The sequence below is a fragment of the Theobroma cacao genome, chromosome 3 (genome assembly GCF_000208745.1).
Source record: "Theobroma cacao cultivar B97-61/B2 chromosome 3, Criollo_cocoa_genome_V2, whole genome shotgun sequence".
NCBI lineage: Eukaryota > Viridiplantae > Streptophyta > Magnoliopsida > Malvales > Malvaceae > Theobroma > Theobroma cacao.
Genome location: NC_030852.1, coordinates 30,530,715 through 30,551,119, shown reverse-complemented (window position 1 = coordinate 30,551,119; position 20,405 = coordinate 30,530,715). Strand labels below are relative to the sequence as shown.

The 20,405-nt window shown below is 34.8% G+C and overlaps 4 protein-coding genes across 7 annotated transcripts; 1 reads left to right on the top strand and 3 right to left on the bottom strand.

Annotated features, from left to right (window-relative positions):
• On the bottom strand, positions 12 to 8,144 carry LOC18605889 (endonuclease MutS2). 4 transcript variants are annotated; one of them, XM_018118254.1, is made up of 20 exons: positions 7,836 to 8,144; positions 7,615 to 7,743; positions 7,336 to 7,503; positions 7,155 to 7,238; positions 6,982 to 7,032; positions 6,274 to 6,330; positions 6,110 to 6,192; positions 5,297 to 5,420; positions 5,147 to 5,206; positions 4,467 to 4,709; positions 4,102 to 4,185; positions 3,836 to 4,013; positions 3,278 to 3,405; positions 2,902 to 2,949; positions 2,645 to 2,775; positions 2,340 to 2,422; positions 2,033 to 2,136; positions 1,580 to 1,650; positions 472 to 770; positions 12 to 307 (listed from the first exon to the last, which is right to left on the bottom strand). In XM_018118254.1, exons 1-20 carry the CDS (start codon positions 8,043 to 8,045, stop codon positions 150 to 152), a joined length of 2,493 nt encoding a protein of 830 aa, XP_017973743.1. In that variant the 5' UTR covers positions 8,046 to 8,144; the 3' UTR covers positions 12 to 149. The 4 variants fall into 4 exon arrangements, 3 of the variants coding, with proteins under 3 accessions (XP_017973743.1, XP_007039246.2, XP_017973744.1); XM_007039184.2 differs by having other exon boundaries at positions 3,836 to 3,983; XR_001927241.1 differs by lacking the exon at positions 12 to 307 and having other exon boundaries at positions 707 to 770; positions 1,580 to 1,655.
• LOC18605888 lies at positions 8,666 to 9,487 on the bottom strand. Its single transcript, XM_007039183.2, has 2 exons — positions 9,269 to 9,487; positions 8,666 to 9,159 (listed from the first exon to the last, which is right to left on the bottom strand). The coding sequence occupies exons 1-2, from the start codon at positions 9,359 to 9,361 to the stop codon at positions 8,890 to 8,892; spliced, it is 363 nt and encodes a 120-aa protein (XP_007039245.1). The 5' UTR covers positions 9,362 to 9,487; the 3' UTR covers positions 8,666 to 8,889.
• LOC18605887 lies at positions 12,603 to 12,995 on the top strand. The gene has a single exon (XM_018117125.1). It carries the CDS (start codon positions 12,603 to 12,605, stop codon positions 12,993 to 12,995), a length of 393 nt encoding a protein of 130 aa, XP_017972614.1.
• Positions 13,938 to 17,664, bottom strand: LOC18605886 (stomatin-like protein 2, mitochondrial). The gene is made up of 9 exons (XM_007039178.2): positions 17,311 to 17,664; positions 16,966 to 17,209; positions 16,739 to 16,888; positions 15,980 to 16,037; positions 15,795 to 15,887; positions 15,559 to 15,657; positions 15,217 to 15,308; positions 14,566 to 14,625; positions 13,938 to 14,459 (listed from the first exon to the last, which is right to left on the bottom strand). Exons 1-9 carry the CDS (start codon positions 17,490 to 17,492, stop codon positions 14,193 to 14,195), a joined length of 1,245 nt encoding a protein of 414 aa, XP_007039240.2. The 5' UTR covers positions 17,493 to 17,664; the 3' UTR covers positions 13,938 to 14,192.

Sequence of the window (20,405 nt, the reverse complement as noted above, 5' to 3'; positions counted from 1 at the left end):
ATTCAGGTTTCTTGATTTCTCTATGCACATATATGCCATTGTATAAAGAATTATGAAAGAAAAATTTATCGACAAGTGAGTATGCTATTCTGAAATCAACGAAACAGCATCAAGCAAAAAAGTGCCCATAATCATACTACCCTCACCATTCATGTCTGAACATCAATTAGTTTTAACTTAAGCTTCATGTTTCCGGCTTGAACTACTATTTCTTCCTTATATGTGTCTACTCTTAAAACCATTGCTCTCTTGCCGAGGGATGAAACATGCACCATATCACCAACCTTCGGAAGCCCAGTAATTTTTTCTGCATCATGAACACCAAAGGAAAGATTTACTAATAAAAACTCAATGACTGTTTCACTGGTCTTAGCTTAATGGAGCAATATTCTGGCACAAAGAGTTTAAAAGATAAAAAGCTAACTATTTCAAATCGGCAGAAGAAAGTTTTGTCTGCTTTATAAATGATACCTGATTGTGGTTGTTTAATAACTTGAATAGAGGATGAACCCACATTGGTACTCCGCTGCTTGGTTTCAACTGATGTAGCATGCTTGTAATTACTTGGTAGTGTATGCTTGCTTGCTTTACTGAGTTGAGATTGTTTCATTGTGGATGTACGAAGCTGCTGTACCCTTTTGTGAAGGGTAGATCGAGCTACTGCAGCAGCCTCAGATAGTACTTGCATCATCTTATATCTTTGATCAGTGCCAAGATCTTTAAGCTTTCTTCTGGTGAGCAATAGCTTCTCATGAAGACTTCTTGACAGCCTATAATCACAAGCAGAACATAGACACTAGATAGAGCATCCACTAGCTTGCAATACATGTTTAGAACTCCTTAAACCATAGCAGCAGCCTTATTTATAGTAATTATCAACTAAAATTAGCAAGCAACTTTTTCCATAACTTGGATAAATGCTGCATTGACAAACTTTTTCTATCTCTCTACGATCCAGTATTCCCTGGCTATGGGCATATCACATAGGAGACTGTAAATGGACCTTCAAATTTTCCTCTTCTAGTCAAACAGTGATAGCGGACAAGACGATGTGGGTTAAATGCATGCAGAGTTGAACCCCGGGCATCTTCTAAAAGGAAGCACATCACTAAATTATTTGGAATAAGAATTTTTCCATACTTTGAAAAGAGGATGAATGTAAAATGTCAATGTCAAAATAAGTTATGAAGAGTGGAGGTAAAGAACAATGACCTTAAATTTATTAAAAGTGAAAAGCGGTGTTGTTCAGGTTGGGCAGGTTTATGCATTCTTAATTTTGGAGGGTTTAGTATACCTAAAGCTGATGGGTAAATATGTAACTATATAACCATATTATTTTAGTTAGACTAACTCAGAGAGGATAAATATGTAAATAGCCATCAGAAAACTCATCAAAATATTAAAAAGACTATGTTATCAGAACATAGCTTTTATTGATGCTGAGCAATTAGTTAAGGTGACTAATGATAGAGAACGGTTATCCTCGTAGTCCTCTAAATCGATGGGCATAAAAAATTTAATTACATTGGAAGCTCATGGTTTCACGTCCAGTAATCAATTTCAAGAAAAAGATACATACATCAAATAATGCCGAGACTCATGTATAAGCTCTTGAAAACTTTGCTTGAATGTTTCCATATCTATTATTACCTGCATTAAGATATGCACCAAATATTATAAGGAATACTGATGATGTAGGATGAGAGTTCAACGATCATTCTCAACTACACGGTGTATACAGGTCCTTGAGAAAGGTTCCCTTTTCAACATTCATAAATCAAGGTGTCCATACAACCGGGTAACCGAGTCACAGTAACTTTCAGCAAAGCAAAGTAGAAAATAATAGTTGCTCAATCCACAAGCTGATACTAGCAGATATCAGAACTTAACTAACAACAAGCATATTGCACTCAAGCATTTATCTCATTGGTTAGTGCATGATTTCTCTTTTTAAAAAACAGGGTTCGAATCCCCTTTCTCCAAAAAAAAAAAAAAAACTAATAACAAGCACATTATAAGTGTACTCAGTTACCTCATCAATCTCTGCACTAGCAGGACCATATAGCTCACGAGCATTATCAACAACTATGCTGGGTACTCCCAATCTTTCAGCTATATTGATTGCATTTGAACGACCTAAGACAATTTTACACTGCCTAAGTCACATCAAGTCTCAGTATAACAATACGATGATATTACTCAAAAACCAAATAACCAGCAGTGCCACAGTTGCAAAACTTGGCCTCAAAAAACTTTGGTGCAAGACACATTTGACTAGCAGAAGACAGTCCAAGAATCAAGCAACTCATTGTTCTTGGTCACATATTTATGATGAATACCTGGTACTCCCCAGAGAATCTTGTAAGTTGGCTTCAAGTTCTCTTCATCAAACTCCATACAAGCGTTTTCAAAGGTATCATTACTGCCAAAGATGTATAAGATCAAGAATTTGGTGCAGCAAAACAATTCTTAGCATAAATGCAAGAGCCAGAAGATAGTTAATAACACATCTTCCATATGAATCAGTAGAAACTACAGTAACCATAAACTTGATCATGATTAGATTTCTTCCTCAACTTAGATATGTCAATAGACTGAAGTATGCAGTGCAAGAAATACATCTTCAGCTAGCTACTATGTATACCTGTATTTCAAAGTTTTAAGTTCACCATGATGTGTCGTAGCTATTGTCAACAAGGCACCAGTTTTAGCAAAAGATTCTAGTAGAGACATTCCCAATGCTGCTCCTTCAAGGGGATTTGTTCCTGCGCCAACCTAGCAGATAGAAAATGGGGCAAAATCTGTTTTAGATTTGTTTGTAACTGTGAAGCACTTTTCTTCTCTTCAACCTCAGACTGTTAATTGAGGTAAGTAATCACAAAATTACTAATTGAAACATACTTCATCTAGTAGCACCAATGATTGACTTGTGGACTGTGATCGAATTTCCTGCAACACAAATACTTAAACTGCATCAAGAAATTCTAATCAGGGCATTGTGTATGTGTATTATTTAATCCCCAAAACATAAGAATTCCTAGTTGGCAATAAAACTGCCCAAATTCTAAAAGGAATGAATCGAAGTCACCAAGCTATTAATCTTAGGAATGATGTCCGACCAGCTTGAAGTCTACGAGGATGACTTTGCTGGTGCAATGCTTACACTGAAGCAAGCAAGACATTTTGAACTCTCCAAAATTGGTTGTGCTCTACCTGGCCATTTTATTGACTCGTTTCAAACAAGCAGGAAGAGTAATAGAAAGTATATCATCCTTACACTAATTTGCTTCAAGCGGCCAGAGAATGTAGACAATGATTGAGACAAGGACTGCTCATCACCAATATCAGCAAAAACACTATCAAACCAAGGAATTTTTGCAGATTCAGAAGATAAAACATGAAGACCTGCAATATTAAAGAAACCAGGGTAAGGTTATGCAATACAGGAAAATAATAATTTTCCAAGACAATATAACAGGTAAAGCGAATGACATTACTGCTCAATGATGTTCATCATAAAACATATGCAATAATATTATATTAATATTCGCCAATGTAGTAAGAGAAGACTCTGTATATCCAGCAAACTTGGTATATGGTTTGAAACTTTAATGTTGTATTTATCGTTTGCTTCAAAAGTGTTTCGCTACCCTTGATTTACTTGACATATAAACACGTTTGCATAAAGGAGTACATGCAAAACACTTAGAATGAAAAGTTTGGCTAATACGTTAATAACTACACAAGCATGGAGCACTGTTATAATTCTGACACCTCCATTTAATTTTCAATGGATAAACGAATCATTGAAGAAAAAAGAACAAAACATTTGAACCTGATTTTGCCATTATAGCAGCCAATCCAACTGTCTTTAAGCATATAGTTTTACCACCAGTATTAGGGCCAGTTATGACCAGTACTCTCGTCTTCTGAGCGATAAAAAAATCAGTTGGCACAGGGGGAGCTTCTTCTAGTGCTCTAACCTGGCAATCAAGACAATAATCTTCTTGAAACTGAACACCAACATGATTGGAGGATTAACAATTTAGTCCTTGATGATACTAGCAGCTGATGGATAAAATTAAGTAATTAACTAATTACCTGCATTTCCAAGGATGAAAGATCTATATCTGCTTCTCCTTTGACTGCCATATTCTCTCCCTGCAGTTTTCTTCTCCTGATTTCCTAAGGCAAAAGACAGTAAGGAATAGAAGAATAGATAACTGAAAGCAATTGGAATGAAGTTGACGTCTAGAACCTAATGAGTTGCTTGAGTAAAATTTAGTAATCCAGCAATCTCTTGTGCCAATTATTGTAGATAAACAGCATGTGTAAGAATTGAGGACCCCAAAAGAACAAAAGAATTCAATTTTCATAAACTTATATGAAATACAACAATTCTAGCCAGTATTTTTTAAGACAAAGTAAAAGTTCAGGACAGCAAAAGTTAGCAATATGTTACTTACAGCAGTAGCATTGCGGACATCCTTCCGAGCCATGTGCAGCTTTTGCCTATGCTGCTGAAGTAATAAAGGATGATAAGCTTTACGCAGATATAAAATCCATTCTTTATTGGTATTTGATGCCTGTAAAGTTTTGTCCTTCGATCTGTAGGATTCAGCCATTAAAGTTCCATTGATGTCTTCTGGCAGGTATATATTGGGATATGTCCCTCCAAATGAATGACTATAAGTTGCACGAGCATAAATCTAGATGTCAAGAAAAAAAACAAAATAAAAATGGAATAATCAACAAGTACAAACAGATTATTTCATAAAAATTGGATAGAATATCACAAAATGTCTATCAGAAAATACACTTGTATTGGTGATGTAGAATACTTTCTACATTGTAATGACCTAATAGGTCTTTCCTCACAGTTGGCACTTGGCATGCACAGGTATCTTTGAGGCTTTTAAAAAAAAAAAAAAGAAAAAAGAAACCATTTGAAGCTAGCATAAGGATAATATATCCATCATAAACTAAATCTGGTACATTTTACAATGTTCCTAAAGCCCTTTAAAGGTTCCATCATTAAAACCAACAAAATTTTATCTAAACTTTTCTAAACATCTTTTTTTCTTCACCTTTTCACATAAAAGCAAAAAATGATCGAAGAAGAAGTAGCAAAGAAGCAGGCACCTACAATATCCAATTGAATTGCACTTCTCAAGATCTTTTCAATGTCATCGAGATCCATTTGTATCTGTATAGATTGCAGCAACACAAAAAACATGATGAGAGATAAATGACAGTCTGGATAAGAAAAGTAATTTCACTTGTTAAAGCCAGCAACCTTTTCTGTCACCATCAAAAGCACATCTGCCTCAGCCTTGTCCACTAATGCTCTCGCTTGTTGTAACTCATCATTCAAAGGAACAGCTGCAAGTGGCTCTATAATACTTCCTAGTCCTGAACCACTAGAACCATTTATTTCCTTTCAAGAACATGATATTAAAAAGGTGAGCTCCCATCAACAGTTCATGGGTATAAAAGCAATACAAGAAGATCTGGCCTTCAAAAATGTTTTAGTACCTATCCAAGAAAATTGACAAAATCAGGAAATGTTACAATTTTAAATCTGAATTAGCTATAGTAATACACATTGATCCATCTCTTAATCCCATGATCCTTCTGGCTATCAATTATTTGTCTTGAAATGTAAATTACTTGTACACTTTCTGAATCAACCTTGTTGGAGAAGAAATTCTACGTAACATATAATTTTCTACAATCAATATTGAAGATTGAACTAAATTTTCTTTGATTCAAGTTCTGCAATTGATAAGAAAGGGGGAAAATGAGAAGGTAATCTTTTGATAAGGGTTTTCTGCTTGATTCATAGAATAATAACAAACTGAAGGTCCATGAATAACAATCTTAGAACCGTTTTGTTGAATTGGTTAATGGAAGTATCATCCCTTCATCCAAATATGTGGTTTACCCTGCCTTCTTGTGCTCAATAATACAAATTTTATCATGGTATGACCACGCCAAGCAGTAGTATTTGTAACACTGAAGGCACAAGAGTGGGCTAAACCTTTTCACACCACAGGCAGACATATTTGCATGCACATAAATTAGTGAATTAAGCTACAAATTTATGCACCTGGACAATAGAAGACCCTTAAAACTCGTCATTTGATCAGTCCCTGATCTTATACACCATCTACCGTCAATAGTACTCGCCTCCTGAAACAATAACACAATGGCAGTTAGGATAACAACCATGAAGATTGACAAAGCATATGTTGGTAATCAAATGAATCTTACCAGAAGGGATGCCTCTTTTGTATCATTTCTAATTAGATTTTCCACTAAGTGATGCAACTGAAGAGAGAAGCAATTACGCAGTTAAAATAGCAAAGTAGAAAAAAGAAAACTCAAACCAACATTTTAATTAACCAAAAGATTTGTGGAAGCAACACTGACAAAGCAGTAATGATACCCTTATAAACAAAGATTTAGCACGTGTAAAGTCATTCCTTTTCCTTGAGTATGAAATGGAGTATACTGGAAAAACAGAGAAAGCAAGGTAGAGGTGGACCAAAATTAAAATGAGTTGAAATAATTAAAAACATCTAATGCCTAAACAACTCCTAGAGTGTATGACCTTAATTGAGATGAATGCAGGTAAAAGTATCTGTGTTAGCATACTGCATAGGCTAAGCAGTCTAAGGGCTTTAAGCTTAGCCAAGTTTAATAATATTTCTATCTATTTTATTAGAAAGATGTTTAACTTTTATTTGTTTCTCATTCTTTTTGAGGGGGTTGGGAACAGGGACGGGCAACAACTGAAAGATGTTTAACAAAATAACTGGTTGTTGCCATCAATATACTGCCTTTACTCATGCAAAGCCTTAATTGAAAAAAAAAAAACCCAAAATATAACTGCTCTGGAAAAAGGTATATATGAAACAACAGGTATTTTCCAACAAAAGCATCACTGGGGTTTAATAAGAAAAAACCAAGAAATTTCACCTTTCGTTCAAGCATTCGCACTTGATGACGTGCTTTTTTAAGGGCAGAACTCTGAAGGAGAGTAAAATCAAGATGAAATAAGACCAATGGGATATGATTGGAAAAAGGAAAATGGAAAATTCTTTCTCTATATTTTGTTTCAGGAATGTAACTTTGAGGCAAAAGGAACAAACCGCGGAGTCTTTAACAGTGCCATCTTCATCTATAACTTGCTGAATCAACTTAATTATTGATCGATTTACAACCAGTTGCGTAATCTGCAAGCAATTAAAAAAAAACAAAAGAAAGTAAATGTAAATATGCGTATGCATGTGGAGAAACGATGAAAGGCTAAGAATTCAAAAGGCAGTTTACCTTTTCACTAAGAGGCATGAATTGTTTATACCAATCAGAGTCTTCCTTGATTGCGGCTTTTAAATTAAGCTGCAATGCTTCAATAAACTGTAGTAGAGACACAAGAGCCATTGCTGCGTTTGCATCTATAGGTAAGCCCCTCCGCGCCTGTTTGATGGCAGATTTAACCTTTTTCAGACACAAAAATACAAACACTTCAGGGAACCATAATTGGTCGTTAAAATAAAAATGAAAAAAAGTAAAGTTAAAAGGAAAAAAAAAGGAGCGAAGGAAAATTACGAGAGCAAGGTCGACGGAAGTCAAGTCCAAGTTGAAAGAGCCATGGTTGTGCATTAGGATTGCGGCATTGGTTTCTTGTAAAAGTCTCAAACTCTCTTGGAACGTTTGATCGAGAGACCAAAGCTGTGCCTGTCAATTCTCAATTGTTATTCCAACAAGAAGAGAAAAAAAAACAACTGCTGATTTATCTAAAAGGAAGGGGAAAAAGAGAAGTGAAAAACCTTAGTGGCTTGACGACCCAAGGATGTGCGGGCAAAAGAGGCGACGCAGTCGCAGAGTTTGTCCCATTCTAGAACCCTGAGAGAATCGTACTTTACTCTGGATTGATTATGGCCTTCAATCGAGGATGATACTTTGAAATAAACGTTCCTCTTTCGGATTATACTCATCGGGTAACCACAAATGGTGCCCAACGCTGCAAAGAGTGGCATGCTGTCCACTCTCGGACTGTTACAACTGTTACCAATGGCGGGATGAGGATTGGGATTCAACGGCCTCCTAACTCCGAAGCTCGCTGCCTTTTTATCCGTTATGATTTTAATTGCTATACATCATCATGGGTTGAAGGAAGGTGAGGGAGAGGGAGACACGTGCCATGGTCGTGTGCTCTATCACCGACTTTCGGCTGACACGGGCTCTGTCCGGGCCTTATCTGGCCCAAAGCCTGGATAGCTAAGTCAGACCTGTTCAGGCCCACTCCTAAACTTCAGGCTTTTATATTAAAATAATAGTATATTTTATGTTAAAATTTTTAAATATATGTTTAATTTATCTAAAATAAAATAATAATAATTTTAAATTAATTTATGCAGAAAAATAATAATTCAAATTGATTCGAATTTAAGTTCTACTTTAAAATATTTAACGTAAACTTGACTAAAAAGGAATCCAGTTTGTAAACTTAAAACAAAATATAGATTCTTTGACAGATTTATTTTTAATGTTTTTTCATATTTATGATGATAACACATATGCCATCATCCAAATATTGTGAATGTCCCATTTGATCCTAAAGTTTAAGCAAATTAAAATAAAATTGTTCTAATAAGAGTATAGTAATAATAATTTATTTACCACCATATTGATCATGTTATGTATGGACATAATCCGATTTTTAATTGTTACAAACATCCCAAATGTGGTAGCAATGAAGCTGACCACGAACCTCAATCTATGAGGGTGATACAAATACAATCCAACCTTCCATTAAAGTAAGAATTTTTGAAGTATGATGAACCCACTAGGCTCTGGTTTTCTGCGGAAAACTATCCGCGATCACAGAGTGACGAGAGGTGCATCATTTTTATCTTCTTCCTTGCTTGGGGCAGCTTTTGATTTGTCAGCTTGGGTAGCCTCAACCTTATCCTCAGCATTATTGGCAACGGCTTTAACGTCGTCCTCTGTTGGCTTGGCAGTGTCTGCAGAAACTAATTCGGCAGCAGTGGCAGCATTTGAGTCAGAGGACGAGTTTTGAGCCTCCTTTTCTGGTTCAGAAAGATCTACCAAAGGTTGCTTATTCTGATCCTCACCTCCATCAGTGTTCTCCTGCATTCATATATTGATAATAAAAGAATATTAGTATGAAATAACGATACATTCCTGTTCACTTGTAAATTCTCTGATTGTATGCATTAATTGAAACTCAAGGTGTTACCTGAGCGGCGGTCTCAAGCTGAGCCTTCTCAGGGCTGGCAGGAGCGTCGACAGGGGTGTCAAACTCCTTGGGTCTGCTCGCACAGCCTCCCATTATTGGTCAGGAATTTTTGGGACGATTGGGCGAGTCTCTCTGGAGGTGGTCGGATTGTCTTTTTTCCAATATGCCTTCAGATTCAAGGATACTATTGAGGCTAAGGAATGGAGGCAATGGAAGGGATTCCATAATATAGGTAGAGCAGCTTCTAATATTCAGCAGACTATTTCGGGGTTAAAAGCTTGGTCTGGCAAATTGGTTTTTGTGGCCTATCTTGAATTTGACCTTGTCAATTTGTATATGGGCTAGACAGCATAGTTCTCTCTGGCGCCTTTCCTGCCAGGGTGATGGTGACAATTTTGCAGCGGTTGGAGTTCGTTGTGGCAGTTATGCCCAGTGGAGTTTTTCTTAGCAAATCAAGATTTGAAAACCAACCTGGTCGTCTTCAGCCAATTCCGCAGCCCCTTCCCGCTTAATCCAAATGTTTCACTCAACCCAAAGGCACCGGCTTATGTTATTCAAAGTTTTTGCATACTTACATGTAACTGGTGCTTACTCAACACTATGCATGGGTTAGTTTCATTTTTTTGAAACCCTTTTCATTGGAAACAAGTTCAACTGCCAAATGGGACTAAGTTTACTGCAATACATTGTATTTATCAGGTCAAGTTAGTTGCAAATACTCACTTTGTGCATTTAATTTGTGAGCAAAATTTTAAGTGAAAGGTTTCAAATTCAGATTTATGTTCTGAGGAAAAATCAGCTTTTGTTATAGTTTAAGATCCAATATATATTTATATATTTAAAAAAGATAATAATATATTACAATAATTAGTATATAAAAAGTCCAAAGAAGAACATTAAAGCAAAATAGGATAATAGAATACTTGCCACTGGATGCCTGATTGATGAAGATAACAAGAATTCAATTTTGAATTTTGAGATTTATAGAAAAATCAACTTGTATACACATTTTATTTTCTTTATTCCTTGAAAAGGTTGCTAATAGGTGTTTATAAGTACTTACTAAAGTTAATGAAAATATTACTTTATAAAACATTCTTTTATTTAATGTACTGTTTTCTCTAAATTCAAAGAGGGGCAATGCAATAATTAAAATATTTCGAGTTCTTTATTTATATTTTTCCCTTCATCAAATTTTATTGATAAGAAGCGTAAAATTGCAAAAGTTTTATGCTAGAAACAAAAAGTATAGTACATGCTTTATTGATATGCCAAATTAACTAAGATAATATTCTAAAAAAAATAGTTACGGTAATATCCTCAAAAAACTTTTCAAAAAATATATCCTTTGAACCATCATAACTATTTATTATAAAAAGTAATTATTTATATTTGTATGACATATATTTTAAAAAGTATTTAAATTATTTTAAAAAATTTAAATAATTTTTTATTCTTCTTTTGCAGTTAATCAAATTTGTATATTTTTTGTTTGAGTTATATAAGCCCTTATGACTGATGTTTGATTTAATGTCATTAGTCAAAATATCACTTGTCATTTTATACTTATATACTGTTAATGTGGAATGCAAAAAATGTCACGTAATCACGTCAGTACTATGTGACATAGAAATGATAAATGACATTTTGACTAACACTTAGTCAAATATTAATCACAAGAGTTTATTTAATCCAAAATAAAAGTATAAAAACTTGATTAAACGTAATAAAAAATAAAATCTTATTTAAATTTTTTTAAATAGTTTATGAGTTTTTTTAAGCATTATGTCATTTTATTTCCTTAAAAAAAAGAACTAATATGGATTCTAACAATCTATTTTTTCAAAAAAGTAATTTACCTATTCCTTATGTACTCTAAAAAAGAAAAAGAGAAAATAACAGAATGATAGATTTTTCTCTCTTCATGAATAGCTTAATAAATTATTTTCATGATGATGACATAAATGAATACACAAAAGTAAAGTTATTTTTATTGTTTTTCATAGTTGAAATAAAATTTTAGATTTTTAAGAGATTGAGAAAGATTGAGTCATGTTATTTATTCAATGAAGGTTCATTGTTCAATTATTTGAATTAACCAAAAATAAAAATAAAAAACAAATCAAGCAACCCCAAAAAAAAAAACATAAAAACCATGAAGCAACCAATTGTTGGTGTAAACAAAATTTTATGTTCACTTATTCGATTTTTGGATAAATTTCACTTACATCTTTTATAGTTTTTATTTTTCTCTAAATGACATTTTGTGAATATTTTTTCTCAATTAACACTTTATGGGTAATTTATATTCTTAAATGAGGCTAGATGTCAATTTTATCTTGTAAAATTATTAAAATATTCTCAATTCAAAGTTAATTTATTTATTTATATTTAACGATATTTTTATAATTTTATAAGAAAAGTTAATAATATAACATGGAATAGAAGTTATTTATAAAGTACTAATTGAGAACAAAATAACATGTGAAATTTACCCTAGATTTTTTTGACCCAAATATACTCTAAAAGGTATTTTTGTTACCAAAATATAATGAGTAGTCACTTTTTGGTTAATCTTGCAATAGCAGCCGACCAAATCATTAGAACTTGTTTCAATGTACACTAGTATTGATTATTGAATAACAACCATTCGTGGTTATCTTATGGGCATCTCTACAATAAAAATGAGAAGAATGTACTAGTACACTAATTTTTACACGTGGCGTGATGCAAGCCAAACACAAAAAGTAGTTTGAGCGCGTGGGTGGTGGCATCAATCATCGAAGGAATGCCTGTAAACGGAATTGTACAGCTAAGAAGAAAAAGAAAAAGGCCGGAACCCAAAAGATATCATTCATAATTTAATAAATAAATTAATTGCTCCTAATTTATAGTCATTAACGCAAAAGACATTAGACAGCTTCGGCGGCTTCCTTTTCTACTCCTGTTAATAATTATACTTAGCATGATGTAAAGCTTCATTATAATTCTACGGAGTTTTTGGTGCTCGAGTAAACCGCTGCTTGGACACTTTGACGACAAAGATCCCCTTTCCTTTTCTTGTTTTCCTGCCTTCTCATTTACGTACATGTAAGGCAAATTCGTTGCTTTCGAGGCAAGGATGAGGCCTTGATTTCCTGAATTCCTCTCTTCTGCCCACCTTTATTTCGCTTCGTCTGAGTCGGGAAAGAAAAGAAACACAAGGCCAGCTTCCCTTTTCCATTTGCCAAAAGGAAAGCTCGCCTTCGCTGTTAAGATTCTTATAAATCGTTTGAACCATTTCGCCTAGTACCCATTTTCGAGTTTGAGATCAATCAATCAATCAATCGTGGCCATGTCGTTTCCAATCCCATTCCGTAAACCCGCATTGTCGCTGTTGCTGCTGCTCCTCGTCGTTCCCTTCTCCTCTACCTCGACCGGCGGATCACAACAGCAATTATCTGCCACTCGATTGCTTTCCGAGGCCGATCTATGCGCCAGTACCCCCCAGCCCAGTTCATGTCCTATCAACTGCTTCAGGGCTGACCCTGTTTGCGGGGACGATGGAGTTACCTATTGGTGCGGCTGTGCCGATGCTCATTGCGCGGGGGCTAAAGTTGTCAAAATTGGATTTTGCGAGGTTGGTAATAGTGGTGGAAACGGATCTTTCCCTGGTCAGGCTCTGTTATTGGTGCATATACTTTGGCTCATTGTTCTGGGCTTCTCTGTTTTGTTCGGCCTCATCTGATTTTCCCTTTTTTTTCTTAAACAAGAACAAGGAGGGCTCTTTTAAATCCTCAGTTCTTTTTTAAAGGTAACGGAGACAGGTGTATATGTGAGCATTTATGCAAGTAAAGCACTAGATTTTTCATTTCCTGGCCATCATTTTTACTCTGTTCATCTCTTACTATTGTTCAGTTCAACCTTGTTTCATGTCTAGTTGTTTAAGAACTAAGATTCTTGCCAATTCCTCTTTGTTTTATAATGGCGTTTTAGCTTGTGAATAATTGTTTTGATACCATCATGATTGTGAATTGTGATGAACTTCACGCTTCTGATCATCTGGTTGTTGGAATCCATCACAAGTAGCTTCTATTGCATTTGGAATTTCTTAAGTAATGCAGTTCCGGCTTACAATGAAAACAGCTTCCTTTTCTGGATTTCATTCACCCGACTTTGTGGCCTAGAATAGGACCAAATTCATTCAAAGTATAACAAGGGAGAACTTGCAAACTTTTTCCCATTTGCTATTATATGGGTGTGTATGTGTTATCATTGGAAACAAACGGAGAGTCGATCTTAGTTGGATTAATGATTCAGAACTGGGATTTATGCTAGTTTAGCCGATTGAATTATACTATGTGTCGGTTGTTTAGATATATTTATACATGTTCTATATTGAGTTTGTGAACATTATTTTATTTGGATGGAAAACAGCTACTACATTATTTTTGGTTAGCACTCATTGCCATGACTCTGCAGAACAGAACAGAAGCCATGGTTAATATTGTGTGGCATTGGCAGGCCATCGATGTTGTGAGTAAAATCTCATGTAAATTTAAAAATGAACAGTCTTTTCCCGAACAAACGGCCCAACTCCCAGGTCTTTTCCATTGGTCGTGCAGCCCATGTTACTTATACTCCGATGATACGCGTAGGTTTTAACTGCAGATAGAAAGCGCAACGCAAGTGTCTTGAAAATATTGCAACCTTCATTGGATTGGATTCTCGAGGCTGAAAATGATATCCAGCCTATATTACATGGCCGCTCTAAACACTTAACAAATGAATGAGCATCCTATTATCGATTCTACAATCCCCCAAATCCTTTGCCTAGCTTTTTCAAATATTCAGAAACTTTTAACTAAAATCAAAGTAGTCTTCATGCAACAGAGCCCAGAAACACAATCTGGTTTCACTTAATTGATCTTTGGTTAAATCAGTTTTATTCTTTTTCCTTGGAGCTCTGAAGTGAAAATCCAGTATGACTAGCATGATTTGTAGCCATGGTGTCCACAACTCTGGGGTTTGGGGTTTCGCCTTCAGTTTCTCCAGAGGGACCATCCTTTATTCTTCTGGATAGCTCAGGGGAAATGTTTACATGAGAACCATCAGTAGAAACATTGCTGACCAGGCTTTTGTACATAGTGAGAGCTTGGGCAATCATGTTGGCAGGGTTTGCAGCAGAACTAGGAAGCAACATTGTTGTGCCCTAACAAATGAGCAGAAATTACAAGTTAATTTCAAAAAACATGATAGAATGAACAAATATTGATAACACTAATACTCTCAACACAAGTTTGAGATCTTCCTTTTACCTCCTTGGCAATATTACTAAAGGCCTGAACATATTGCTCAGCAATCCTCAAACTTGCTGCCTGCAAAAGAGACCATAATTTCAAGTCTTATTTTTACTTAGAAATGAGCATGATAACAGTACCTCTCATCTAAAAATGACTTCAGCCTTAAAAATTTATGACTCATATACAACCACAAATCAGAAATGCTAAATATAACATAGACTTTTTCCTTTAAATAACAAATTCTTTCAGGAATAAACTCAAAGTAGGGTTTTCTCTCTCTGAACCTAATGATTCTCTCCTAGAGCACACAAAAATAGACTGAGTATCTCCTAAGATCTAGACAAAGTTGTCCAAACAATTAAATCAAGTTTTTAAGATTAATTATATATGCAAAATCCAAAAAACTAAAGAGTATCAAGTCATTACACAAGTGCAGACACCAGGAACAAAGATCACTTAGGCATAGACTATTTGAAATTTATAAGATTCACAGTTAAGCTAACATGCTTAAGAACTTCTGTCACATAGAAAGTCACGATACCATAAAGGTAGATTGGGAAATATTGTTTGGATCATCCTCTAATACTTTCAGGTTGGATGGTATAATATAAATATAGAACTTAACTTTCATGCACGCATTTGATGGCAACGATGGAAGAACCTCACCTCGACTCCACCACTTTCTTTTAGGGACTGAGATACCAAGGCAATTCCTTTAGCTGTTGCTTGTGCTCTAGCAAGGATGGCTTCTGCCTCACCTGATAAATGAATGTTTTTAAGAAGGAAAAATAGAAGACGTGAAGGGAAGAAGTGACAAAGCCAGAACAAGACACAAGAACAATAAGAAATCTGTGGGTTGCTCAATGAGTTTGGGTCATCCATACGAGGAGGGTTCATGATAAAAGAAATAGTCAAAATTAATCACCCACATCAGCTTCGATTACCAATTCATATAAAGCCCCATCATTTTTTAACATAATGACTGTTTACAACTTGATAATCACTAACCTTGCGCTCTGTTAACTTGATCCGTTCTTGCAGCTTCAGATGCTAAGATCACAGCATTTTTCTTACCATCAGCAATATTTATATTGGCCTGTCTTTCTCCTGGTAGAATTAACTTTTATGAATAAATCATGTCACCAAAATCAACTATTACAAGCAGATAGTATAGCGTGATTAGATGCCACAATTAAGTGGTACTCAAAAAAGGAAAATAAAAAAAATGGAAATTACTGAATTACCTTCAGATTCAAGAACTTGAGCTCTCTTTTTACGCTCTGCTTCTGCTTGCATCTCCATAGCTGCCCTCACTCCACGTGGTGGAGATATATCCCCTGGTGATGAGAAGGAAGTGAAGTATATAAGAAGGGTGTATTGGGAATATAAACGCTGACAAACAGAAAGTATTGGCTAAAATGACCCATACTTATCTCATAACGAAGACATTGGAGGCCCCAGTCTTTTGCAGCCACATTGATGGCCTCCTGCAACACTCATGCCATTTCAAGAAAAATTATCTTCTTTTTTTTAGGGGGGCGGGGGTGTTGTTTCCCAACTTTTTTTGGCACTTCCAGAATCATTTGTCAGTGGAAAATTATCACAGCATTTAACAAACTAGCTAAAAGAAATATAACGCATCAGGCATAAACTTGTGAATAGCAGGCACAAGATTAAACACAGCGGTCAAGTATGGCAAACTTATTGATGTACATCAACCTATCCATTCTACTGAGGAAAAAGTTTATAGAATATATGGTTTTTAACTTGACACCACAGGGCAAAAACCATCAAAGTAATACCTTAGCCTTCCCATAGAAATAAATGTGTGATAAGATATAAGTTAATCAAATGTTAAATGATAAACAGCAATATCAAGCCTCCAAAGTTTAATATATATTTCACATGAAACCTAACATTCTTATCCCAGATTAAAAGTAAACAAATTGTAAATAGAGTTATTCACAATGCCTCCTCCCAAACTGTTGGCACAAACAGTTACTTTTAGCTCATATAAAGAGATACAGGATTGGTACTATGTAGACTTGTAGAGTGCCTCGGCCTATCTTCCACTTATCCCATTATTGCTCTAGAACTAGAATTTTACGATGAACTCAATGTATTCTATGCTAATTTAATAAAGTTAAATTTCAAAAAAAAAAAATGGAAGGAGAGAAAGAAAACGAACCACAATCTTTTCGTTGAGAGTGTCTCTCTCTTCAAAGGTCTTGTCGAGGGTAATCTTACCAAGCTCGCTACGCATGGTAGTTTGAGCAAGCTGAATGACGGCATATATTGGGTGCTCAACGCCATAAGAGGCAAGCTTGGGGTCCACAATCTGCAAAGTTCCGAAGGCAAATTATAGACCAAACACTGAAAAATTGAGCATTGCAATGAAGACAGGGGAAGAAAGACCTTGACATAAAGTACGCCGTCAATGAGAATGCTGACATTGTCCTTGGTAATAGCGGATTGGTCCGGGATAGGAATAGCCTCTTCCTTGAGGGAATGAACGTAGGCAATTCGATCCACGAATGGGATTAGGAAATGTATTCCAGACGGCAGCGTCTTCACATACTTCCCGAACCTTTCTATCACGTAGGCTTTCTTCTCCGGTACGATACGGATGCCCCAGTTAACTGGAGGTGTAATTTCATAGCTAGAAATTGAACAAATAGTTAGACATGGGAGTTGAATTGTTTTTTTTTATTTATTATTTTGGGATTTAGAATAGACTATAAATATAAATTTTTAAAATACCTGATGCTAGGATCGCGACCAGTGCGGAGGTGACGGACGGCAATGGCGAACGGCGGAGAAGAGAGGCGTGGAGAGGAAAAAGAATGCTGCCGGATAACTGAAGTTGAGAAGGAGGTTTCCTGGAAATATCTAAGAGTCCTCACGGCGTTGTTCAGGGAATTCACTCTCCACATCTTATTCATTTCACTTTCTTTTGTTTGCTTTGTATTTCGGTTTTTTAGGGATTGATTCCTATTTCTGTGCGTTCCTTTTTGTTTGTTTCTTTGCAGATTCAAGACAGCCCGGCGGTTTGTAAAGCCCTAGTAGAACCTTTGAATTGGAAATCAAAATCCTTCTCTCCAAGTCTCTCCGTCCGGTTTTTTTCTACCGTTTTCCTCCGACAAACAGTTAATGGGCCTTACCCGATTCTTTTCTTAAAAGTCCAACCCACAAGTTTTTCAGCCTCCTCAACGCGCTCCACCTGCCTACTACAATAATTTTTTTAATAAATATTTGAAAAAGTTCTTTGAATTATATTAAAAATTTTAAATATATTTTATTTTTTATTATATTTAGTCATGTCATTATATTATTATTTTTTAAATAAATTTTAATGATTAATATTTTATTAATTTTCATTAATCAAAATGATATTTATTATTTTTTATGTCACGTGATATTGACGTGAAAAATAAAAACATCACATGATTACATCAACATATCACATCATCATTTATTATAATATATTAATATATCATATTAGTATCATATGATATAAAATAATAAATTATAATTTGACTAATAATAATCATCACTAAAAGTATTTTTTTCAAAAAAAGTATTCATGAATTTTCATTGATAATCATAAGTGAAACATTCCTTTCAAGGGGAACATAAACAAACATTTTCAAAAATCACATATATTGGAAGGTAAAACCCTCATAAATGCCGATTTATCTATCCATTATTCTTTGATAAGACTGCACCCATTTGAGTACACAAAAAATTCCCTACCTAACTTTACAAAATAAAATCAAGAGAATTAGCCCCTAAACTATACAATTCCTTGGAGCATCAACTAGATTTTCCTCATAATCCTAAAATCAAAACCTTATTCCATCTGACAACCATTTAATAGCTTTTCCATGCACATGAATCTCCCAAATTTTTGCACAAAGAGTACTTGCCAACAGTGGCCTTAAATTGCTTAAATTGCTCCCTTATCCAAATAGATGCCTCATCAACTCAATCTTCCAATCCCATTTCTCCTCTTCCCATGAACCAAACTCATTGATGTAGCCATTTTGTTTTGTGATAAAGCAGAAATTCGAGCAAAGAGCTCTATCAAGATACCACCCTCAAGCAATCAAGCCACATATCTTGCCAGAAACGTATACACAGCTCCCATCACTTACAACCATATGAAGATTGGACTTCACCTACATGAAAAAATTGTAAATAGGGGATAGGGTTTAAGAATATTATTTCGCACCCCTGAATACCTCTTATTCCACACTTTTTTTTTATATAAATATAGAATTTTGAGCAAGTAGTAGGCTTACCTTTATATTTTTTTCCCAAGAAGTCTAAATCTGGTAAAACATGCACAATTTATGCAACAATAGATACTGAAGTCTAGCAGAACAATTCTCCTTGCAAATCTAGAAAATTCATAGAATATCATACTGTAGTTGCACCCCTTCCTTTGCCTAGGGATGAGCACGGTTCGATTTTGTTGATTGTCAATTTGATTTTACCTAAATTTTATAAAAAAATTTACCTTACGAACCGCCCGAATAATGTAAAAGATCAATTTCAGTCGGCTTTACTCGACCTCGATTCGGTCGATCTTATGTTAGTTCTTGAGGTAGGTTGATTTAGGCTAACTTGAACCGATTTAGGTTGACTTGGGATGACTTGGGCTTTTTTTTGTTCAACTTTTGTAAATAGCCTTTCTTTTTCTAATCCCTTAGAATTATATTTATATACACTAATATTATTTTTTACAAGCAAAAAACAATATATAATACTTACAATCTCTGGCATATTTTCTCTCTAGCATGAATTTTAATAAAAAAAATAGTATTCACAATCATTCAAGCTTTCTCTTTCTTGTTATTTTCACAAAACCAAGAAAAAAAAATTTGTGATTTACCTTGCTAGTTGTTGCCAAGAAAAGCAAGAATAGGTGGCTGGTAGCGGTCTAGAGTGACATTGGAGGCAACGCACGAATGGGCTATGAATGGGTGAGTTAATAAGGTGAATTAGGGTTTAGCAAAAAAAGAGATTGAAAATTGGGGGAATTTTATCAAGGGGTGAGGGGTTGGCTAGCTGGTTATTTAGGAGGGGTTAATGAAGGTTAAGATAGTCTTGACCTCAAAAAAAAAAAAACAAGGGTGGGGGTTAGGTTTTGTAGTCAATTTAAAGGGGAGGAAGTCCGCCAGACTATCGAGCCGATTGGGCGATGAGGTTGATCGCTCCAACAGACAATTACAATAACAAATGTCTTGCAGGAATCAACGGTTGCGGTCAGTTGCAACTGGTTGTTGCATAGTGCTACCTTTGCCAAATTATCTGCTCTTTCATTTGCTTCACAAATGACATGTTTAATCATCTAGCCATTTAAATTTTCTTCATACTCTCAATTTATATCAACCGTTTTTTCAATCTCCATAAAAGACAACATGACATTGAATTTAGGCCAGCCACCACTATTGACCATACAAACATGGGCGAACCCATGTTCATGAGAGTGGTGTCACATGACAACATTCAATTAAAAAAATTATTTATTATATCATTTTTTTAGAATTTTATATATTTAATAATACTATGAACCCATTAATTTTTTTACAATTTTGTAGGAAGTGGGGTTAAAAGATAGATTTTATTAAAAAATTTATATATGAATAATATTTTAATATTTTAAAAATAATATTTAAATATTATCAAAAAGTAGTTTTATAAAAAAATAACTTACATATTAATATTTAAATTCTACATGGAAAGAAAAAAAAATTTCCTTCTATAATTTAAGATTTTATTAAAAAATCAAAACTTAAACTACTCTCATTTTTAAAAAATTCAAGTTTCACTTTTAAAACCTATAGTGACTT

What these genes read in the sequence shown, in the direction of transcription:
- LOC18605889 (XM_018118254.1), bottom strand. Translation starts at nt 8,045, where the DNA reads ATGCCACTCTTTGCAGCGTTGGGCACCATTTGTGGTTACCCGATGAGT. An exon ending in TGCTATAATGGCAAAATCAG is followed by an intron (nt 3,406 to 3,835) that starts GTTCAAATGTTT and finishes TTAATATTGCAG; the next exon opens with GTCTTCATGTTTTATCTTCT. An exon ending in GAGTCTCGGCATTATTTGAT is followed by an intron (nt 771 to 1,579) that starts GTATGTATCTTT and finishes TTGTGATTATAG; the next exon opens with GCTGTCAAGAAGTCTTCATG.
- LOC18605888 (XM_007039183.2), bottom strand. Translation starts at nt 9,361, where the DNA reads ATGGGAGGCTGTGCGAGCAGACCCAAGGAGTTTGACACCCCTGTCGAC. An exon ending in AGCTTGAGACCGCCGCTCAG is followed by an intron (nt 9,160 to 9,268) that starts GTAACACCTTGA and finishes ATATGAATGCAG; the next exon opens with GAGAACACTGATGGAGGTGA.
- LOC18605887 (XM_018117125.1), top strand. Translation starts at nt 12,603, where the DNA reads ATGTCGTTTCCAATCCCATTCCGTAAACCCGCATTGTCGCTGTTGCTG.
- LOC18605886 (XM_007039178.2), bottom strand. Translation starts at nt 17,492, where the DNA reads ATGAATAAGATGTGGAGAGTGAATTCCCTGAACAACGCCGTGAGGACT. An exon ending in ACGGCGTACTTTATGTCAAG is followed by an intron (nt 16,889 to 16,965) that starts GTCTTTCTTCCC and finishes GGAACTTTGCAG; the next exon opens with ATTGTGGACCCCAAGCTTGC. An exon ending in AAGAAAGTGGTGGAGTCGAG is followed by an intron (nt 14,626 to 15,216) that starts GTGAGGTTCTTC and finishes TCTCTTTTGCAG; the next exon opens with GCAGCAAGTTTGAGGATTGC.